General features: G+C 40.1%; 2 protein-coding genes across 2 annotated transcripts in view; both read right to left on the bottom strand.

Moving 5' to 3' along the window:
• Nucleotides 1-957: 957 nt before the first annotated feature.
• Nucleotides 958-11513, bottom strand: CTBS (chitobiase). The gene is made up of 7 exons (XM_026655982.2): nucleotides 11275-11513; nucleotides 9986-10124; nucleotides 8828-9036; nucleotides 7593-7764; nucleotides 5330-5427; nucleotides 3586-3747; nucleotides 958-2375 (listed from the first exon to the last, which is right to left on the bottom strand). The coding sequence occupies exons 1-7, from the start codon at nucleotides 11425-11427 to the stop codon at nucleotides 2190-2192; spliced, it is 1119 nt and encodes a 372-aa protein (XP_026511767.1). The 5' UTR covers nucleotides 11428-11513; the 3' UTR covers nucleotides 958-2189.
• Nucleotides 11514-12754: 1241 nt separating this feature from the next.
• Nucleotides 12755-24092, bottom strand: part of LOC113407361 (vitellogenin-2-like) — a 34757-nt gene continuing 23419 nt past the window's right edge. Inside the window, exons 26-35 of the mRNA XM_026655776.1 lie at nucleotides 23108-23320; nucleotides 22862-23004; nucleotides 21511-21649; nucleotides 20533-20668; nucleotides 19018-19204; nucleotides 16740-16834; nucleotides 15110-15207; nucleotides 14866-15025; nucleotides 13630-13791; nucleotides 12755-12953 (exon numbers count right to left, since the gene is read on the bottom strand). Coding sequence (XP_026511561.1) covers nucleotides 12835-12953; nucleotides 13630-13791; nucleotides 14866-15025; nucleotides 15110-15207; nucleotides 16740-16834; nucleotides 19018-19204; nucleotides 20533-20668; nucleotides 21511-21649; nucleotides 22862-23004; nucleotides 23108-23320 — 1452 coding nt within the window. The 3' untranslated portion in view covers nucleotides 12755-12834. The remainder of the gene's footprint in view (nucleotides 12954-13629; nucleotides 13792-14865; nucleotides 15026-15109; nucleotides 15208-16739; nucleotides 16835-19017; nucleotides 19205-20532; nucleotides 20669-21510; nucleotides 21650-22861; nucleotides 23005-23107; nucleotides 23321-24092) is intronic.

Raw genomic sequence — 24092 nt, 5'->3', positions numbered from 1 at the left:
AGCAGCAGATGAAAAGAGATACCACAGATAAAGGTGATATAGTGCCTTTTGTTTTACAAGTGTAAGGAATCCAGATCCAGTCTGTGACCCCCTGATGTCTAGAGGTTTAGTTATGGCTCTGCAGCAGCATCCCTTTTCCTCAGCAGCACTTCATGGGAATCTGGCTCAAAATGTTGGGAGGGGAGTTACGAATTGACCAGTCAACCACACACCCCTCATTTGGAACCAGAAGTATGCAATCAGGCAGCAGCAAAGACCAAAAAAAAAAAAAGGCAATACAATATAGTACTGTGTTAAATGGAAACTACTAAAAAAATAAAAATAAAGGGGAAGTTTAAAAAAAAGATTTGATAAGGTTTCATTTGAATTAAGATGGTTAAAAGCAGCATTTTTCTTCTGCATAATAAAGTTTCAAAGCTGTATTAAGTCAATGTTAAGTTGTAAAATTTTGAAAGAACCATAACGTTTTGTTCAGTTATGAACATTTCAGAGTTACAAACAACCTCCATTCCCAAGGTGTTCATAACTCTGAGGTTCTACTGTAACTTCAGTTGCAAGTTATAGCATAGTCAGGGCCTAACTTGACAATGTTAGGTATTTAAACCAAAATCCTGATTAAGGAGGGGGGGGGGATGTCAGACTTCTATTAATTATTTCACTGTGTCCACAGACTCTATAAGACAATATCAACATTTAAAAAACACTTAATTTGATATACTAAGTGCATACATGAGTAGTTCCACTAACTTTAATGGGAATACTCACAGCGTATAAAATTAAACTGAAGCGTAAGTGTCCACAGGATATGGGCCTATCTTTGTAACAAATACACAGTAGGACTAGAAAACAGTTCTTTCTTCTTTCATTGCAGTATGTTCAAAGACAAAGCATACACTCAGGAGATTTGGATTACACCTCACTTTTAAAATGTTATATACAAAAAAAGACTCTCTCCAAAACAGTTTAGTAGATAATTTATTTACGAAATAATCCTTGAAACATTACTAAAAAACAAATATTGTATTTTGCTTCTAGGAAGATGAAAGTGCCATGAATTGTTCTTTTGCCTCAGCCTTAATATTTCCTTTCTATTTTAACAAAACTTTACTGAAATACGCACACACATACATCAATCTCTATAAATGTTTGCAAATATTTTAATATTTCATTCAAAATTCCCCTGGCACAATAAATCATCATCAGAAAATATTATGACTAACCTGAGATTTTCTCATTCTGAATATTTTCACATTTTATAAGCAACTAGAAATGAACATAGGGTCCTTTTATTCAGCCCGAGTTTTGTGTAAAGAAATTTGAAAAACACCACTCTAGATCAAGGAATCTATCCTCTTAGTTGTCAGGAATCACAGAATTTCAAGATGAAAAATTATCTATTAGATTATCCAATCCATCTCTCTACTGATACAGGATTCTTCTCTCGGCAAGATCTACATGAAATTGATCTAAAGACAGAGATTTTCTCCACTAGCATCAGAAATTACAGCAGTACTGTGACTACAATCATCTAATTCAAAAATGTAGACACTTAAAAATGTTAATTATGAAATCAATGTGTTTAGACAGGTCATAAGAAATGCTTATCATATACACTTTAGAATGCAGCTTTGAGCAAAATGGGTGCAAGCTTTCTTTGAAGCCTGAGGTTTTCTGGCTTTTGAAGTTGTAAAAAACCTCACAATGTTATGTAAACATAAAAAGAATATTGAATTCTTCAGTTTCACTGGCAACAAAGCTAAATGCTACAAATAATTAAAACCTTCACAACTAGTCGGTGTATATTTTTAGATATAAAGTTTACAGAATAAAGCACAGTAACTGGTTATGATAAAGCATTTGTGTTGAGCAGAACACCTCATTCTCATATGCTCTCTTTTAAATGATTCAACACACATATGTTGTTAATATATATTATGAGTGTCGAGTTCAAGGTCTGATGCCAGTTATGAAAATGAGAATAACCAGAACCTGTTAAAACAGTGTTAATGCAATGTTAAATACTTTCTAAGGTATAAAAATACTGCCTTAAGCAGAGACTGACAAGATGAAGTTTTGCTTGTAACCAGTGCATGCTTGCAAGAAGGCATAATACAGAATATTAGCCATAACTACCAATTAATTTTCTACATTCTAAATCCAGAGGTAGTGTTCACTATCTTATATAGTTGCTATGGTCTCAAGGCTCGCCACATTGCTTCAGTCTGCTGCTCTGCTACAGAACTTCTGGAGTAGTCAAGACAATTTCCATTCCACATGCCAATACCCCTTAAACCACGTTTCTTTGCATACGTTGCCTTCAGGGAAATGCTCTGTGGATTATCGTACCATACTTGATGAAAATGACCAAGAGAGTCCTATAAAAAGTTGATAAGTACATTTGTGTTAGCATATATAAACACCGTATACAAAGAGGTTAAATGCAATGAATCAAAACTATAATTATAAATGAAGTAAAAACTCAGATGAATAAAATGTGTACAATGGTTTTCCAGACTTACATTTAAAAGCTCTACAAACAAGACAATCTAAAATTCCATTTCCAAAAGTGCAAAGAAGCTCCTGAAAAGGATTTGTGTGTGTTTGGTTTAAAACCAAACACAATCAAACCAACAACCCACAACTCCAGCTGTCTTTCTTCTACAATGCATAGACCAATAAACATCTCTGCTTTCTTACTAGTATGCTTCTCTGATCTCCAGACAAACAACCACAAATGAGTTACAAAGATGTTTGTATTAATTTAGGTTAAATGAGATGACTAGATCTGTGGGTATTTTAATGATAAATTTAATTTAAAAAGCTGATAATATCAAAGGCTCGGGCTAGGATTTCAATCGTGTAGTCTAATAAATGAAATTAGGTCACAGAGTATGTGGTTTTGTTCCTAGCAATAAACATAGATTTAGAGAAAGTTATGGAATTTTGCCAAATAAAAATTATATTGCTTTCAGCTGGTGATTTTTAAGAGCTTTTAGTCATCAGTGCATTAAAGTTATACAAAATTTAATACCAGGTAACTGACAATCCATCACCAACGGAACCATAAGAAATATTTACAGCTTTATCAGTCCACAATAATAATATATGGGCTCAGTCTTCCACTGCATCCAGATTGAGTTTGGACACAGTGAAGAGGGGAAGCCAAAAGAAGACAGTTGCAGCTCCCTGATCTTATGCCACCCAGCACCAGCAGAAATTAAGAGCAGCTGGGAGCCTGTTTTAACTTACATCACTGGCATAAGGTTCCTTAGGGGCCTTCTGACAAGGGAGGATAGGCATAGTGGAACTCTGTCCTACCAAATCCCCTTCCTGGCATTACATGCATCCTTCCTCTCAATGAAGAGGTGGTAGGCTAGATCAGGAGCCAGCTCTGCCGCTTCTGCCAGCCTTGTGTAGGGGAACTCTCCATTGACATAAGTTAAACTGGAATCTATCCACTCTGCAACACATGAGCATCACAAAGTGGACAGATGACACCTGAGAATCTAGCTTTACAAGAACAGAACTAAGGTTCATGTACATTTAGTCCACAGCTCATAAACGTTTGTCTAGGAAACTGCTTACCTTATATTCATAATATGGAGCCTTCTGCTCCTCATCCCACAGGCTCCCAGAAATAGAACTATTCACCTGCTTCATTATTGTTCCATAGGTGACCTGACGCCCTGCAGCATCACTGCATGGAGCCCCTCGGAAAGAAATATTTGGGAGGGAACAAACGTGATCCTGAAAAAACAGGAGTTCTGGTTCATGTTACTTGGATTTATTAAACCTTTCAGAAGGGATAAGCCTGGAAGAAAGTCAGAAAGAGGCACCTGCTAAAAATAACTAAATATCCACACCAGATATGGATTACTATCTGTTTCAGTAAAATGTAGAGAAAGAAGTTCAAATAATTCAACTTTAATTGAAATAAGTAACTTCCAGCTCCTCATACCAGTCTACTATGGGAAACAAATAGCACTAATATTCACTTTATATTATTTGTATAATAAAAAAAATAAAATAAAAACAAACAAACAACTCAATAATACTTTGTACTTGTAGCCCCCTTGCCAATTAGGTGCCTTCAGAGAAGCAGGTCTCACAAAGAGGAGCAGAGGCACAGACTGGAACTTCAACTGAGACTGCTTGACTCACCTATGCTTGAGCCCCAGTGTCTGTAGGGGCTGGCCCAGGAACCTGACTGACATGCCTGGACAATCAATTGCAGGTCCCAGAGAGCCTTCAAATACCTGGGACCCATGACTGAGCATGGCAGGGATCATGTGAGGAGGGGAGAGCTGATTTCAGAAAGTCATGTTGGAAGAGAAGCAGCCTCAAGAGAGTGTGTCTCTGCAGTAGAAGGGGAGATGGCCATTTTGACTCTCCCTATCAGAGGGCCTGAGACTGACCTGGAGCCCCTAGCTCCACAACAGAGAGACCAATCCCAAGATTCTGCTGCACCAGTGAGGACTGAAAGCCAGCTGAACCCAACAGTCAGGGCTCAAGGCCACCAGGGACTCCATTCAGCTGAAAGGAAGGACTATCAGCTTCCCAGGAAGGGATACCAGCCATCCACATCAAACTCCAGTCCCTCCACCCCCAAGATAAGGCCTTTAGGGAGCACTGGTGGAGGGGGGAGAAAGGAGGATGAGATTTTTCTCATATCAATTTAGTTTATAGGCTTTTATTTGCAGGATTTTGGGGGTAAGGAGTTTATTTAACATCTTTGATTCCTTTGCCTGTTCTCTTCCCCTTCCTTTTAATTTACCCCTATCCTTTTCAGGAATAAAATGCTATTTATGTAATTCCTTGATTTATTGTACCCATAAATTATAATATCCTAGAGGTCATAGGGTTGATTACTGATTTGTGCAACTAGACACCAGATGGAGGCACCAAGCACTAAGAGCTCAGGGACCACTGGTCCTAAAGGGGGTCACCAAATCCCAGCAGAGGGATAAGAGGCTCCACTACCTTCAGAAGGGATCAGGCTGCCCCACAAGAGGGAGCTACATACTTATAAAGCTCTTTTCATCGAAAGATTTCAAAGCACTTTCAGGTGCCCAAGTATCATCATCTTAATTTTACAGAGGAGGAAAGGGAGGCACAGAGGTAAAATGACTTGCCTGGCTCACACAATAAGTCACTGGCAGAACCAACTAGAACACTGATATCTTAAGTCCCAGTCCTGTGCTCTTATCTTAGAGACCACAAAGTCTTTGCACTTCCTTACTGTGTAAAAAAAAAAAACTACCAAAAATTATATAGCATATCATAGAAAATAATATCGAAAACAGTTACAATAGAACTGCCTTCATCTTACCTTAGACAAATCCAGACATCTATAATCATAGCCGTACCAGGGAACACCCATCACAAGCTTCTTAGGCTCAATGCTCATACTAATGTAGTCATCATATCCTAATTTAAAAGAAAATATGAATTTACATGCATGCTTCTTTTTTCTGCTGTATATATTTACTAACATGCCAATGTAATACAAGGTAATATAGTTAATGCAAATCCATATGGGTTTATGGAAAACAGACCCCGTCAAACTAACTTGATATCTTTTTTTTACGAGATTACTAGTTTGGTTGATAAAAGATAAGAGTGTTGTCGTAAGACTTCGGTAAGGTGTGTCATGCGATATATCACCTTTTGATAAAAAAACTAGAATGATATAAAATTAACATGGCACACATTAAATGGATTAAAAACTTGCTAACTGATAGGTATTAAAATGTGTAACTACATATGGGGAATCGTTTTTGAGTGGGTCTATCTCCAGTGGGGTTCTGCAGGGATTGTTTCTTGGCCCTACACTGTTTAGCATTTTTACCAATGACCCGGAAGAAAACATACAATCAATGATAAAGTTTACAGATGACACAAAAATTAGGGGAAACAGTAACCAAGAGGACACATCACTGATTCAGAGCAATCTGGAATGTTTGGTAAACTAGGCACAAGCAAATGATGTATATATTTACATTTAGCTGTATTAAAACACACATCTAGGAACAAACAAGGCAGGCCACACTTACAGGACAGGGGACTCGATTCTGGGAGGCAGTGACTTTGAAAAAGATTTGGGGGTCATGGTGGATAATCAGCTCAATATGAGCCCCTAATGTAATGCTGTGGCCGAAAGAGCTAATGTGATCCAGAGATGCATAAAAAGGAGAATCTCAAGTAGGAATAGAAAGGCTATTTTACCTCTATACTTGGCAATGGTGTGACTGCTGCTGGAATACTACGTCCAGTTCTGGTGCCCACAATTCAAGAAAGATGTTGATAAATTGCAGAGGGTTCAGAGAAGAGCCATGAGAATGATTAAAAGATTAGAAAATATATAGTGATAAACTTATAGTGATAGACTGAGCTCCAAAGAGAAAATTAAGCAGTGACTTGACAACGGTCCATAAGTATCTACACGGGGAACAAATATTTAACAAGAGGCTCTTCGAACTAGCAGAGAAAGGTATAACACAATCCAATGGCTGAAAGTTGAAGCTAGACAAATTCAGACTAGAAATAAGGCATAATTTTTTTTAACAGCAAGATTAACCAACCACTGGAACAATTTACCAAGGGTCTCCATCGCTGATAATTTTTAAATTAAGATTGGATGTTTTTCTTAAAGATACGTTCCAGTAATTACTCTGGGGAAGTTATATGGCCTGTGTGATACAGGAGGTCATAATGATCCCTTCTGGCCTTAGAATCTATGCCTAGAGCAGATTTCTCAACACTAAAGAAGCAAAGGTTATCAAGGCAGATATTCATAATACAAATACATCTACGGCCCTCTTTCAAATGCAATTCCTTTGGTATAACATCCTTTTACTGTGATCTACCATATGATTAATTTCTTAATAAAGAAAAGTATTAAAAAGACTCAGGTATCAACTTTCTGCGAGACATTAGGAAGCTCCAGGGAAGCGCACCAGCTAGCTTTCATATGCTACCCTGGCCAGCAAGGAAAAACAAAGGGTGTTTCAGTATATGCAGAAAGCTGCCAATATACTTGTATTTAGAATTTATATTTCAATAAAGTTCTACATGATGCACAGAAAGGAAAGATAAAGTTTAACAGCAGAATAAAGCAGTTCAAGATGTTTCGGTAGCTGATACCCTACAACTCCTGCTCAGGTTGACATAAACAGCATGAGCCATTAACCTGCTGTGGAATCCTGCACATTTAAATAATTTTCAGTCAAGAAAGAAGTTAAACAGGTGCAGGTGGAGCCATAGGTAGGTGCCATTTCTGCCTATGCCCTAATCCAAATCTTGCCCATGGGTGTACCTGAATCCCACTGAGGGTGACATATATATAATCCAGGTGTCAAATAGCACATAACTGCTCTATGTCCATCCATGGTGCCACAAAAATCTGAAGTACCTATTCCCCCAATGTGAAAATAGTTCTCTTAGTAGATTTTAGTAATATCAAAGGCTTCAAGAAAACAAATAATGCAATCAAAAGGCATTCAATATATTTTAGGAAAAAAAGGTGTCCCCTTCCAATAATGCATTTTAAAAGAGAAATGTGCCAGTTGCTAACGTTATTGACTGATTCTTACCATCTAAGGTCTGATTGTAGGGAGCATTGGCTCTTGCAATACATTCTGTCCAGACCTGACTCTGCTCATCATAAGACATCACGAACAAGAAATCACAGGCATCTGCAATCCCACTGTAGTTGTAGCATCTTTTGTCTATGCATGCTGGAGACCAAGCCACATCAAAGGTGACCTGATGGAGAAAACCACAACTTTATATCTAGCGTGTAATTTATGTATTCTGTTGCTTTGCTGTTTTCTTTGTTTTGTAAAGCAGAGCTATGTAAACTTTAATGGGATGTTTTCAAAATGTTGCGCTGTTCGATACCCATGGATCGTAAGAGGAACTGTTCAGCTAAAACCCTGTAAAATAATCAAATATTTTTGAGTTTTCAGAGCAAATCTGCCTTTACAACTATAAAATCAATATGCATAAAAGGGGCACAGACAAGACTAGTGGGCCCAAAATCTGATTCACCTTTTTTTAAATATGTCTGCAAAGTCTTCTATACGTGTGTAATTTAATACACACACACACAAAAATAGAATTAAGAACTATGATCAATGATAATCTATTTAAGAACATGACAGAGAACAGGCAAAGGATAAAGATAAATCTTTAGCAAAGGAAATCTTTAACATCTTTGATTCCTTTGCCTGTTAAATCCTGCTAAAGATTTATCAAGTTTTTCTAACATCATGCTGAACTTATCAGTATTTTCAAATTTGCATCTGAAGAAGTGAGGTTTTTTACCTACAAAAGTTTATGCCCAAATAAATATGTTAGTCTTTAAGGTGCCACCGGACTCCTTGTTGTTTTTGTGGATACAGACTAACACGGCTACCACTCTGACACTTGACAGTATTTTCAAAGTTTCATTAAGTCATACCAATAACAACAGAACAGTGATTTACCACGGCAGCCAATACACCAAAAAGGTCTATAATGAAAATACTGTCAATCCCAGCAAAATTGCTTCTATTTTAATATTTGAGTTCCATAAAGGATGCATTTTCAATTATCCTTAGGAGAAAAAGAATACAGCCATTTTTGTTCTGTTTGTACAGCACCTAGCTCAATGAGGAGTTTATATATGACCATAATAATATATATAATTAACAACGCAGACTTAGGAAACAGTGCCAGAGGCTTGCACAGAACTTTACAGACAAGTATTCTTTACATTATGGAATAAATTGCCGGGACATCACAGATTTAAAAATCTATCATTTTAGAAAATAAATTTTGTTTTCACCTGTGATCCTGGAATTTCTCTATGAAAAGCATCAGTAGTTTCTTTAACCAAAGCTGTTAATGCATAGTATTCAGGTGACATCACAATAACTTCTTGCTCTATGTCTATATTAATTCCATCCATATACTGCTTTTTGGCCAGGTCCACCTGTCGTGCTATCCAGGCTGTTCTGTTAGCAGAGTCAATAATTTCCTTCACAGGTACATCTCCTAAACAAGAAATCTTAATAAATTACCACTTACTTGAATAATAGTAGATAATGGGGCTGGGGGGGAAATCCTATTCTGCCATATACTTCATCTCCATGCTATATGTGGACTGTATAGCGGAGGCCAATTCAAGTGTGGGGTAGTTTGGTATTCTTTGGTAAAGTTTCCTTGGGGGATCATACTATGGTGTGAGATTATTCCTGAATTTTTCTTTGCAGTTTCATCCCACTACTTCTGGTTATTCCTTCTTTAGCCACTGTGAACTATTGCTCTTCCTTCCTCGAAGCTGACACCTTTCTGATACTTCTAGACATAGTGACTCACTCTTCTTGTTTCTTTTAACCTTTCCTTTCAGGCAATCCCTCTTTCTTCCCACAACTTTGTTGCCTTTTTCTGTCTTTTTTGTAATGAGAAGTCCAAAACTCTGTGTACAACATCTAAGTGTGGCCACAAATGAAGGATTTCATATATAAAATAAACCCCAAATATGAACAGCATTTTCAGCCTCATAAGTATTACACTATTTTTTTCTTAACATTTAATTCTTTACACACACCTTCCTCCTAGTATATATTTGGAGCTATTTGCGTCCAAGAACCTCTAAGATTGAGTTATAGCTCTTTAATTCAACATTTGATTTTTAAGTATTATACAAAATACATGGAGCATAGACCCGACACATGTCCTGCATATGTTCTTCCTCTTCCCACTTCTTCCTCTCCATTCCCATGTGACTTCTACTGATCTCTTTCCCAGTAAATCCTTTATTTTGCTGACAATGAAGTAGTTTTGTTACTATTGGGGCAGAAGGAATTGGAGTTTTGCCTGTTTTATACTTAAAAAAAAAAATTCTGGGTGGTAGTGTATTATGACCCTATGCAAAAGGGGATATATTATTCCCTTATACATTTAATACATAAATGCCCACATTTCCCTAACTGTAACCAACCTTTTAGTACTACCCTGGCTCCTTTAGAATGAGCATAACACAATAGCTCAGGGTCATACTTTCCAAAAGCTGCCACAGTTGTAATCTGTGACCAATCATAGAACTTCCACGTTTTTCTTCCAACATCAAACACAAAGACCTGCAAAAGCAGAACAAAAAGTAAGTCCCTGGAATCACACCAAATGTCAAACTCTCATGACAGTTTAATTTAAATTAGTACTGCGTCATTCCTTTCCCTTGCTGCCCAAATACATTCTAGGTAGAGTAAAACGTTAAATTATTCATGCGTCTTGAAAGCCAGCTTGTCCTTTACCTTTACAGATCTAGGGCCTGCCAAATTCATCAGCTGACTGGTCTCAAAATGTAAACAAACTGGCAGGAGCTTTGACAGGATCCAATGTCATTTCCCAGTAATTCATGCTGACCCAGTTTATAAATTTTTTGTCAAACAGAAGCTGCCAGACCAAATAAACCTACCCTACCTGATTAGATTAACTGAAACTATTCGCTAATGAACTAATTTAGACTCATTTAAAATTTCAGGAAGATCGTCATGGATTACAACTCATTTTATTCATTAAAAACAAGACTGTTGTGATTTAATGGGCTGGATTTTGTAAGAGGTTGACTAAATCATCCCTGTAATTTAACAGTAGACCAACATTTGAGGGTCTAACCCTAATCAAATGTCAAAGTTTCACATCTAAAGGTGTAATGACCAGAAAGATACATTAGAGCCCAAAAAAGAGAAGCAACCGATTAGCCATGAACACGTGAGTAATAAACACAACAAAACAGCTCACTCCCCAACTCTAGCTTCTGCGCTAAGAGGAGTCACAATTCATATGTACTTCGGCCTCAACCTTTCCCCTCGCTGGCACTGCCAGGCTGGCACAAAGACTCCCCGGCCATAACTGAGGGCTCGCAGGCGGGGCTAGGGGTGAGGGGACCCCAAGCGAATCCGAGAGTCTCCCCCTGGGAATGGGCGGTGAGGACCGCACGACGCCGCCCGCCAGGCCGATGCAGCGGGGGTGGCAAGGGGCAGCTCGTAGAGCGGCTACAGCCCCCAGGCCAGGCCACTGCACCAGCGCCCGGGAGCGGCAGGAGCCAGGGGTCCGAGGCCAGAAGGGCCACAGTGGTGAGCTGAGGAGGCTGAGGCCCGCAGCGCCGACAGGCCGCGAGGCCCTGTGGGGGAGGCGGTGCCGCAATCCCCGCAGGCCACAGGGCCCCGAGACTGGCCGCCCCGCTCCCAATCCCAGAGCCCCTTGCGGCTCTCGGAGTCGGGATACCTCGAACTCCGGGGTGCCGGCGATCGGGCGACAGAGCGCGGGGTCGCCGCAGGGGCACGCGCCGCTGCTCGAGCCCAGCCGCAGGAGCGCGAGAAGGAGGAGAAGAGGGCAGCAGCGGGAGAGGCACGCGCCGCCCCCCAACAGCCGCTTCATGCTGAGCACTCTCGCTACGTGAGCCTTCCCTGACCCGGGCACGCGGCAGGTTGTCAGCTGAGACCCGCACTTCCGCCTCGACTCCAGCTACGGGAAGGGGGGCGGGTCAATCCTCCTGTTCTCGCTGCTGGCCACGCCCCCCCCCCCCCCCAGCAGCGCCAGGGGTCACAGGCGGCTGACAAGAGGGGGCCACACCGGGAGCGGGAGTCCGGGCTTCGGCTGGAAGCGCGCTGGGGGGGGGCGGGTTGTGGGGGAAGCCAGGCTCCACGCGTGACACCGGCGGGATGCGGCCCCCTAGCGCTCCGCACAGCCCTGCCCGGAGCTGGGCGTGTAAATAACGCCCGGGGCAGGGAGACTCGGGGCCAGCTCGTCACTGACTGACAGTGAGCCCCGCCCTCCTGGGGACCGCGTGCCGCTCGCCAGGCCCCGCCGGCCCAGTCAGCGGCGCTGGAGCTGGGAGCCTGGCGGCTCTTGCGCCTCTGCCAAGGAGCGTGGCCCGTTATTTCCCCTCCCCCCCCCCCTTTTAACAGATGGAGAAACTGAGGCAAAGGGAGCCAGTAGTTTGGCAAAAGGCTCGAGAGGGTGTAGGCGCGAGGGCCACCTCTGGACGGGCTCTCAACTATTGCCAGCTCCCTACTGTCCCCCACCTTGGTGCCTGGGAATACTGGAGCATCAAAGAAGTGGGTTTTTACCCACCGAAGATTATGCCCAAATAAATCTGTTAGTCTTTAAGGTGCCACCAGACTCCTTGTTGTTTTTGTGGAGCTGGAGGTATGCCAGAGGAATCAGGCCCTACAGAGCATTTACTCTAACATAGCCTCGGCTTTTGGATACCTCCGTTATTGGTACCCAAGAGGTCCAGGCCTGCTTTTTACAGGGCCCTGAAAATATGTAACACAAATGTGAGCCCATAGGAACTGCATGTGCTTAGCACTGCTGAAAATGAAGCCCTGGGGTGTGTAAAGTTGATTATCCTAAAACTGGGACACGCAGCATAGGCCCCAGTCCTGCGATTGGCACTGCATGAGTAGGTGCCTGCACAGTGCCAGTTGCAGGATTGGGCCTTGGAGGCAACTTTTAAAAGTGTAGCCTTAATGACTGCTGAAGGTTGCTGGATAGTGCAATAATATAATGAAGTGTTTTATTTCTCTGTGACAAAATAATTTTGTGTAGTCAAAAAATAAACCTGAACAACTGTTTTTAAAGTACAAATATTTATTAAGGGTATCCAGAATTGTTTTCAAAATCTTAAAATATTACATTGAGAAATCATTTTATAAAATAATTCAGTGTTAATATCTTTGCTGTCTGAAACAAAGTAGTGTGTCCATGATTGCAGAGAACGAGTATACATACATCAAAAAAAAAATCCACCATTAGGGATATCTAACCCTATGAAATGTCATGTCATGCTGCACACTGTAGTTGTTCACAGGAACACATTGTATGAGCATCAACTGTGTTCTCCAAATCCTCAGACTTCTGGTTTAACCTAATCTGTTCTTCATCAAAGCTGGCTGCGGAGTCTGAAAATAAGAAAATGGGGAGAGGGGAAGTGATGTGAAAGTTATTTGTGTACTTTCCTGGGACTCAAATGTGCTAATTCAAATGGATTATCCATGATTATACAGTTTTAAAATCTGCATTTTGATTACTTGAAGAGTAAAGCAAACATCTCAAAGCAATAAAAAACAAAAGTTTTATTGCTAGGCCAAAGCAATAAAAAACAAAAACAAAAGTTGTAGGAACCAGTCTTTATGCAGGTCCAACTCCCACTGAACTCAATGAGAGTTTTGAATGCAGAAGGACTCCAGAGTCAAGCTTGTCATTTTAATGGGCATCATTATTTGGAATCTTATTTTTTTAAAGACAGTACACTTTTTAAAATCATTTAGGCTAGCTTCTCTTACCCTTACCCATGTTGAAGTAAAATTACTCTGCAGGTAGACTTTACTGCTTTTTTTCTCCCAAAATTTAGGATTTGGGGCTTTTTTCACATTAGAAATACCACATCCTCTCTTCTTTGTGCTAAAGGTTCTTGGTAAGCTCTTTGAAGAACATAAATAACAGTGTCACAGGAGGCTGTAGCCTGGACCGATGCACTTCCTCCCATAGCTGATGGGGATGCTAAGTCTTCATAGAGTCTAACAATCGGACATGCATGATACACCCCCTGAAAAGGTATGGAGTTTTGAGACTTACCAGCTGGCACACAATGGAAGCCAACAAAGACAGGAGCAGTTCTAGTTGCTGAACATCCTTTCACACAGCGCAAAACTGGCTCGACTGAATAGCACTTTGAGGCCACATTTTCAAAACCAACTGGCTTCTCAATTTTGATGAGTGTGCGCTGCAGTTTACAAGCTACAAGAAGTCAAATAATTGGATTTTAAAACATACGCTCTAGAAAGCATATACATTTCCCCAACTATACCTGAGTATTACATAGATGAATCAGTGAAATCAAAGAGATCTAAACAAAGTAGATCAGTGATAAATAATATTTTAAATTTGCTCCCATTGAAGTTGATGGGAGTTTTACCATTGATTTCAGAAGGAGGAGGATCAGGCACTAAATTCTGCCCTGAGGAATGCCAATGGGATAACAACTGCATGTCTGTAACAAGAGGCATCTTGCAGTAACAGGCCAAGACAGCTCAGGACAGGTGTTATGCTTTGCAGAGTAGGGTTGCTCCTTTGTGCAAGTGTTGATGCACATGCCTGACCTGCTCCCGGCAACATGGACTGACTACAGGCTGCTCAACTTGGGGCACAGTTACATTCCTTTTCTTCCATGTCACACCCCCTTTGGCCATAGAGGGCATTTTGACTTCTTACTGGGGTGTGGCTGCTAATATGTTTTTGTACATCATGGCAAGATGTCATGTGCCCCCAATCTCTATCCATTAAAATGTTGTCCCTCTCTAGCTCCTTATCTGTCTCGTGTAATTAGGAGAGAGAAACTTTATATTTTTGATAGACAATAAAAACATGAAAGTAGCAGAATACAAATCAGCAATGAAGATATGCCCAATAAAATGATTATCTGCCTTTAAAGAGTATCTGTTTTTATAGGTATTTACTGGTTCTTACCTGACTTACATTGCAAGTCATTTTTGTGTTTATAATATAATTTAACACACAAATCCCTCATGTAGATGCATGATAAAAACTAACCTGGTATAACAATTCAACAACACAAGACCTTGCAATGAACTACCAATCTCAGGAAAATTTACTTTCTTTTATATGTAAGCACCAATTACATTGATAGTGAAAAGTGTGCACTAGCGGCAGATTGGCAGGTACTCTATTGTCCAGCTTTTCCTTAGAACTTGGATCCAGTATAGCACATATATCTAAATATTGTAGTTATTCTTGAAGCTATTCACTTGTCACTCATGGTAATAGCACTAATATATTTTAGAATCTTCATACCTCCAGCACAGGGCTCTTCTGAGAGAATCCAAGAATGAGCAAAGCTCATTGTATCTTTAGCTACATATCCACTAGGCATTTGATATTTCTGTTTACTCTCACCATCATATTTTCCACAAATACCACATGTTTTTCCAGCCATCCAGAAACCAACTTGAATCTGTATGAAAACAAAGGAAAGGTCAATTTAAATGTTTATTTTATAAAAATGAAAACACTAACAGTGAAGAAAAAAGTACTGTACCTTAAGTGTATGTCCATCATAATAAAGTTTATCTATGCCATACTCTGGGGCTTTTACTGACAAGCCTTCCTTCTCACTGCTGATCAGAATGTATGCATCTGTAATATAACAGCAAAATGATCTTTCTTTGAAGGCAAAAGTCACTCTTTTAGAGCCTGATCCAACTCCCATTTAAGGAAGAGTCTCCCATTAACTTCAATGGCATTTGGACCAGGCTCTTAATTCGGCAAGTTTCTAAAACCTCAATCCTGAAATTGGATTTGCTAATGAGGACCTCAGCTCCTGTACAAAACCCCAATGAAGTAAAGGTGCCAAATTACTATTGGTTTGTTAGGCTCTTATCCTGCAAGCACGTCCAGTGAGGGTCTTTGTCAAGAGATCTGATTGCAGGATCAGGGCATAACACAGTAATTATTACATATTCAATCAATTTGAGAATAGTTGTTTATAAAATATACACTGAATACAGTCAAACTACAATTCCTATAGTGGTGACAGTTGTTTATGGAGAGGAATGGCATGCCCTAACATTGTTCTGGCTGCATGCCACAGAAAGAAGCCAATTTTTTAATATAATTTATAGGAAATAATTTTTAAAACACCAATACCATCCATTTAAACTATTTAAGTGAGCCATTATTTGCTTCAAACAAACAAACAAACAAACAAATAACACCCCCAAATCAGAAAACATAAATATTGAAAATTATAATAAAAAATATGGGATCAGATTGTGCCAATTGCTTAGAGTCCAGGCCATGCAGAACAGGAATGAGACACAGCTAAAAGTGACCGCTGCTCTGGCAGAATTCCAGAGACACTTGGCAACACCTCTCGGCCCCACACAGTGGCCGCTACTTTCGCCAAGATGCTGCAATACTGTAGCTGCTGTAACTCCATTTCTACAAATAGAGCTAGGCTAATTTTTTGTACAAAAAGCTTTTTGGGCAAAAAAATGCAGATTGGGCTTCACCAAAACATTTAACAAATTCATGTCAGTTTTGCCAAACCAAATTCTGAAAAAAATCGAAACGTTTCAAAATGAAATGTTTTATTTAAAATGACTTTTTGAATCAAAATCTTCAATTTTTATTTAAAAAAAAATCAACAATGTTTACAAATGCTTGAAACCTTTTCATTTTGGGTCCAATGAAAAGTTTCATTTTACCCAAACAATATATTTTTTTTTATAAACTTGGGGTGCAAGATTATGCAGATCCAGTGTCCCTGTTCTTTGCCCATCTTTTTTGCTGACCTCTCAAATGGCCTTGGTGGAGCCAGTGCAAAAAATCACAGTGTGGCGTGCAGGGGGTGCACAGGCCACCCTGTACACATTGCTCTGTCATGGTCTGTCTGTCCCCGGCCTATCGCCAATGGAATTCTTAAGTAGTGCCGAGGGTCTTGATCTGGCTCTCCAGATCAGGGTGAATTTTAGCCTGAGAGAGATCTGCAGAACCACGCTCTTACATATTATTCCCCAGCCATGAGTCTGATAATATTGTTGGGTTTAAATTAAAATATTGCTGCTGCATCTATGGGGCTGACCTGCCTGGTGTGGTTTTCCCTCTTTCTTCTTCAAATATATAGCAGAAAAGATTAAATGTAATGTAAAATATACTGTGTCACCTACCAGAATTAGATGTGTATGGAAGACTCTCTGCTGGGGTTTGAACACCATTGATCATCAGCTGGATGAGTCCATTTGAAGGATACATGTCAATCTCACTTTAAAAACAGAACAAAATGAGTTTAAAGTAAGGGTGGGCAAACTATGGGCCGCAAACTACGGTCCAGCCCATCAGACGTTTTAATCCAGCCCTTGAGCTCCCACCGGGGAGCGGGGTTGGGGGCTTGCCCCACTCCACATGTGCCGTGGCTCTGCATGGCTCCTGGAAGCAGCAGTATGACTTCCCTCCGGCTCCTATATATAGAGGCAGCCAGGGGGCTCCAGACGCTGCCCCTGCAGCTCCCATTGGCTAGGAACTGCAATGCACAGATCTGCCTGGCTGCACCTCCGCATAGGAGCCGGAGTAGGGATATGCCGCTGCTTCCAGGAGCTGTTTGAGATAAGCGCCGCCCAGAGCCTGCACCCCTGACCTCCTCCCATACCCCAACCCCCTCCCACCCTCCGAACTCCTCGATCCCAGCCTGGAACACCCTCCTACATCCCTTTTGTGCTACTTTTGTGCTACTTAACTCACAATTCATAAACACTGTAGCTCTGACCCTGCAGGGTCCTGAGTTCCCTTATCACCCTGAAGTGAAGCACTCCAACACACTATTGGAGCTAAACAGATACTTCTATAATAATTAAAGTGAGTTGATGGTGCTCCACATTCCACAAGAAAATTGGGTTATCTGTGGCAAAATTATAATCTCTCCGATTATCTGAAAATACTGCGTATTGTAGCATTTTTTCCCAGGAAAAATATATTTTAAAATTTTATTTAGACATTACATTTACCATAAACAGCTTAATTCCCCAAAAATATTTTAGCAATCATGATACACTGTTCATAATGTTAAAATAAGAATTTTTAACAAAGGAGAGTCACAAAATAAAAGACTGTTTCCTTATTAAATTACCACTTTAAAACAAAAAAATGATCTGTAAGAATGGAGATTCATTCACTTTTTTCAAATGTTCACAAATGAGTTCACCATTCCTGAAAGGTGATAGCCTATGTGAATTCTAGTAAGCGGTAGGCGGAGCCCACCAAACTAAAGGCTCACCCCCATCAGGTGGGAAAGGGACCATAAGATCCAGGATACAAATGATTACTTGGGACAAAAAATGATAAAAACAGGAATGGGAGTGTAGGTCAAAGGTGTATGGGGGACAGCGAGCAGAGAACCCCAGACAGCACCCACTGCTCTGTGAATGAGTACAAGGAGTCGGTGGATGTTTCCCAGAGGAACTCCTCCAGGATTCATGAAATGACCAGGGAGTGGGAAAAGGCTCCACTGTTGCAGAGAATGCCCCCAATGCAAAAGGTGCTAGACCAGGGGTTCGCAAAGTGGGGGTCATAACCCCTCAGGGGGTCGCAAGGTTATTACATGGGGGGTTGCGAGCTGTCAGCCTCCATTCCCAAACCCTGCGTCACCTCCAGCATTTATAATAATGTTCAATATTAAAAAAGTGTTATTAATTTATAAAGGGGGTCACACTCAGAGGCTTGCTGTGTGAAAGTACAAAAATTTGAGAACCACTGTGCTAGACCAACAGACTAGAAGCCTGCAACCTTTTATTTTGCCACAAAACAGGTACAGCACACTGCAAGCTTCCCTATGCTGCCCCAGCTTATACCTTATACTAGAGGAAACCACCTACATTTCAAGGAAATAAATGACAACTCTCCCATATTGTTTTTTGTGGTATCTAATCATACACACATTATATCATCAAATTTTTGTATTACAGTGTACAATTCTGCACAGTTGCTGCTGCAATATAAGACAGTGTGTGGCTTAAATTGACTTGATAATGGCTGTGGAACATTAGGCACCAAATAAGCGGTGGCCTAACAGATCACCTCTAAAATGAGAGAGTAATTTAGTTTCCACATACATTCAATCCTTGTCCTCTCTGCTGAGATTGTCATGCAGGATGCTAATAGTATAATTGCAATCCTTGTACTTGCTCCCTAAGAACTGGATTGAGACAACCAACTAATTTCTCATAGTTTAATGAACAGCTATCAGGTGGTAAAGATTTTTGGTTAGTACAAACCTCAATTGCATTTAAAAAGTGACCTCCAGGTGTAGTAAAGTTCTGGGTTTCTTTCCATTTACTTCAATAGCCATTGGATGAGCCCTCTTCCATTATCAATCCCCATTAACCCTCTAGCTCTCAGATTTCCTTGGGATCATCTTAGCATCTAATTGCCACATTCTCTGGAATTACTTACTGACTGGCAAGTTTGATATTGATTGCTTTAAGGTCAGGAGACTCTTCAGCTTTCTTCATCATCACCAGGAATTTCAGTTCTGGGCTACAATCTTGGGCCAAGACATGGTAGCAATTTGCAGGCATTGAGTAGTTGAATTCAACTTCATTGAAGGTTGTGATCGTATTTTGGGAGACTGAACAATGACCTGAAAAAAGCGCCCACCATTAGTGAGCTTTTTCATTTAGGTGTTCAAATGTACTAATTGTTTTTTTTATTTGTTGGGCCAGTTTCTACTCTTGCCTACACCAGCATAAATTCAAAGTAACCCCACTGTATTGAATAATTTCATATTGGCTCCAGTGTGAGAGCAGCATTTTGCCCATCACTGCACACAAGCGAGCAGAAATATGACCATTATGAATACTGTGAAATAAATTCTGCTCTTGCTTGCTCTGGTGCAATCCTATAAATTTGGCCTATTGACTTCAGTAACCTTGATGTGATGTAAATGAGAGAAGAACTTATCCCACCATGTTAATAATAATTACCACATCATTGACTTCAGAGGAGTAGCACCAGAAGATGGAGTTCCATGACAGAGTATTTGACAGCTTATATGGGTTTATTGATTATACTGAGTTTTATCAGGATTAGAGCTGGTTAAGAAACAGAAAACAAAATCCTCAGAATATGAGCATTCTCTCCAACCCACTTTTCACTGAAATGTCATTCTCAGAAATTTTCCTACCAGCTCTAATCAGCTTTGACTTCAACAAAGTTGCATCATGGGAATTTGTCCCAGTGGATTTACACTGGTGTAATTGAGAGCAGAATTGGCTCATATATGTTTTCTTATTAAGTTTCTGTAACAAACGTAGAGGCCAATTCTGCAGTCCTCCACATTGAGCCAAATTCAGCTGTGATACAAATCTATTGACTTCAGATGAATTGTGTCCATTTGCACCAGTGCATAATTTGGCTCTTTCATTGAAGATTTTACCTGAAAAAGGATCGCACAACTGGGTCCTTAATATTTCATTATTGAAAAAGTAAACCCTTAAAAACACAAATAAAGGAGGTGAGATTATGGCCAAGATTTGCAAAAGTGATTTTGGGTGCCCTTTAAGGAGTCTCAAGCAGGTTGCCCAAACACTGAAGTGCTCAAAATGATTGATCACTTGTAAATCTTGGTCATACATTCCAATCTAATTTTATCCAGGATTCTTAAGAGATAATGAATCTGACACAAAATAATGTGCAAATTTGGGAGAATGTGTGTTTTTCACTACTGTCAATGGGCAGACTCAAACCCTAATTTCTGACCTGGATTTGAATATTTTTAGACATTAGTACAACATATGGTACACTGAGCCAAATTCTGCTCTCGTTTACACCTGTGCAACCTAGCTCACCTTGATTATAGATGTAAAGTTTTTGTTTGCAGTTCAATTTATTTTTTAATAAATGTAAAATAATTCCAAGTAATGAAAAAAAATGAGGCTATTAGTGCTTTGAAGATGATGAATTACTGACCTTTAAGACTGTCAATGACTGAGGATGGTATTTTAGTGAAGAAATTCCAAGCAGGATACTGCAGCACTGAAGCTGATATACGTGGATCTAAAGGGAGTGGCAGTGGAAGGCTAATGTCTCTGCCATAAATTGTGAGCTGAAAAGGAAACAGAAAATAGATTAGAATATAGAATATGCCAAATTTCCGCAAAACCAATATTTTTATGGTAATATTCAAAGGGGGCTGTGTTATGCATTATCCTTTCACTGATCGAAATCTACGTGGGTCACAAGTGAAAAGGAATGAAAGTTCCTATTTGTCTACACTACACAATGACTGCACAGGTGCCACATATGAAGTCTCTGGAATAACAAAGGTGATATAGATTAGCTCTGAGGTTCATTAATGGAGCTCTTTGAGGAAACATATATCATAGATCCCCACTGCCCAAATGGCTCGGGACCTGTTTACATGAGAGACAAACTCCCCAGGTCTGTACTACCAGAGTCAAGATCAGTGAAGCCTTAACTGGAGCTATATCATTTTGAAAGGGCTACTGGTAGGACATTATCTATCAGGGGTCCTCAACAGTAATTTTTTCTCCCTATTTTTGGCCCACCAGAGCCTGGATTTGTCAACCTTCCAAGCATGCTGTCCTCTTCCTGGAGATTTGGGGAGGCGGTACTCTGAAGGCTGAACTGTTTTTTATTAGTTAGTTAGTTAGTTGTTGGTTTGTTTATGTATTTGTTATGCTGGCTCTGTTTTATTTGCTGAGTTGTTTTTTATCCATTAGAGTAGGGAAAAGTCAATTACAAGATATTTTTATTATGAAACAAAATTATGTAAAAGCACCAAGAGCGTGGAATGGGAGTTTATTCCTGTTTTTATAAACTGAAAAAAATATTGGTGGCTCAAGCCAAAACTCTCAACCTTCAATTTTGTGAGCGCTAAATTCTCTGGCAAACCTTTTTTTTTTTTTTAAATAGTAAAATATTTACATCAGGTAGCTTGAGAGCAACATCACAGGTTCTTGGAGAAGTTAGAGCCATAACCAGAGTAGCCTGTTGAGAGGGATTGTTCTGTTCCCTTTGGGAAAATCCAAGCATGTATGCAACTCCTGGAACAAATGTGTAAAACCTGGAAGAGGGAATAAGTGATTTAATTGATTTTCTGTGGAGAGTTTTATTTAAATTCCATTCATACTGAAACACTCATAATGAAGTAAACACTGTATTTGGCATCTGTTAGAGAGCAAGCCTGTCACCGAGCAGTGTGTGTTAGTATGTGGTACTGTGCAGGGCAGGAGAGGCAGCAGTATCAGAACACTGAAAATTGCTACTGAATTCAGGAGGCCGCATGGCAGCATGCAGTAACCAGGATGGGATAGCCAAGCAGCATTAAAGACATTCAATGTTGAAAATTGGGCATCCCCAGTCCATTAAATACCTATAAACCAGACAGCTTGTTATTAAAGCCCCAGTATGTGTTAACAGGATCCATTAGCATGGGCCCTTATGCTCACTTCGATTCTCACTGTGAAGAGATGAGGACCTCATCATCAGTCCCTATTATAGGTTTGGGGCCTGAATAAGCAATAAAAAAAATTGCCTCAAAACAAGTGTTGCCTACAAAAGAATAAGAATGAACTCTGTTACACTCAGTCCCCTGTTCATCCTCCACAATAAGTGCATGTACTGTACATGAAAAAATGCATTCAGAAGAGAATTTTCCAGGTATTCCACTGGATAGTTTCTATCTAGGGTAGCAAGAGCAGATATCAGCCTATCCGAGTAATCCAACCTAGTTTAAACTATGTTCTCCTCAAGCATCTGGTGGTAATCTGTTAACCGGGCAGCTACTATCCCAGTGTCTCTAACTAACATGTACATGTATATATTCAGGTATCAAGAGAAGTTGCCATCTGTGTGTCTCCATATTGGACAACACTGAAAAAAAACCCAGTAGTGTGGCTGTGAACCCATAAGAGAAACCTATTCTGAATCTAGCATAGTACAGTTTTCTTATAATCACTGCCACATTAATGTATTCTAATTAGTATGTAATGAACTTTGTGTTTCAACTGGACCTATTGTGCTGCTCTAAGAGAGACTCATGCTAAGGATTACACTCAAACAAAAGTGAACTGGAGACTAAATAAAACAGGAGAGACCAATGTGTGGTCTGATCCTATGAAAATTTCCACATTCAGGAGTTTTGCCTGTATAGGAACTGCAGGATTGTGCCTGTAATTGTGGGACGCTCATTGCTGAATATGCATTCTCCCAGTTTGATTATGCTGTAAAATAAGTAAAGAATTTAGATTTCAAAAAATGATGAGTCAAAACTCACCATCTTGCAGCTATTTTGATTCTTGAAGGAACTTTAGGCCACTCTAGCTTGATCTGTGTGGCTGGGTAATCAGCAAATTGGCCAGTTACAACTTTTCCAGCAATCCTGTAGTCCTGGCAATCCTGGCCCCATTTTAGATAACCCTAACAGAGAGGAATAATTCATTTTATTTTAAATTTAAATATAAAAACATAGTAATATCAATATAAAACATTTACGGTTGGTCAGATTATGTTTGAACCTTACCGCTGCTTTGTAAGAATTTACTATTGAAGCATCAGCGCAGAGTTTCCATATACTTGATTCTGAGATGTTTGACACAAACACTTGTATCCTGGGTGTGGTGGAGTGTAAGTCTGTGTAAAACACAAGCTGGAAGCCTGCCAGCTTTCTGTCATTTCGAATGGCACGAAGAATAACAGCCAGTATTGGAGGTTTAATGTCTCCCAAGAATTTAGGCTAAAGTCACAGGAGAAAAAGTCAGTTGAAACATTTTAAAAAGTAAAGTAAAGTACTACACTGAATGTCAGATACATTAATATTTGTTAAAGGAATGGTCTTTATTAAAAAAAAACATGCTGTGTACAGTACTCAGCAGAATCCTATCCAGAAATACAGTGGAATCCTTTAAGCATGTGATCCAGCTCCATTGAAGTCATAGGGAGTTTTGCCATTGATTTCCAGGGGAGCAGGATCAAACCTTAAACAAGTAAAACAATAATGGAAAAAATCTTTTACAAGAGCAATTTCAGTGTACCCAAAGGAAACATGGAATAGAAATGTGACCTGGCAAAGAACAGATCTTTTAGATTAACAAACTGGGATTGAGCCTCCATTCTTTATTCATTCAAAACTCATAATAAAATCAAAGAGCACAGGATCAGATTCTTTCATTGTACCAAACTGAAATTTAGTTAATAAAATAACTGCCTTCTTAAACAAATACATTTTAACTTTTAAAACCATAATAATTTATGTCAACAAACAGATCTGTTTGTCATATTTACACTGCACAGAGAAAACATTATATTCATAAAGTCCAGATTCTGTCTGTCATTCTTATATTGTATACAGGGCCGGCTCCAGGCACCAGGCACCCAAGCTGGTGCTTGGGGCGGCACCTGAAGGGGGGCGGCGGCACGGCGCTCTGGCCACCGGGGGGGAGAGCCGAGTCCCCTCCGGCGCTCTGGCCGCCCTCCCCCCGGCCGCCGGGGGGAGAGCGGCGAGCCCA

This window comes from Terrapene carolina, unplaced genomic scaffold, assembly GCF_002925995.2.
Source record: "Terrapene carolina triunguis isolate 2854851 unplaced genomic scaffold, T_m_triunguis-2.0 Scaffold211, whole genome shotgun sequence".
NCBI classification, from domain to species: Eukaryota; Metazoa; Chordata; order Testudines; family Emydidae; genus Terrapene; species Terrapene triunguis.
The sequence above is the reverse complement of the archived record's forward strand: the minus strand, read 5'-3'. Positions and strand labels throughout refer to the sequence as shown.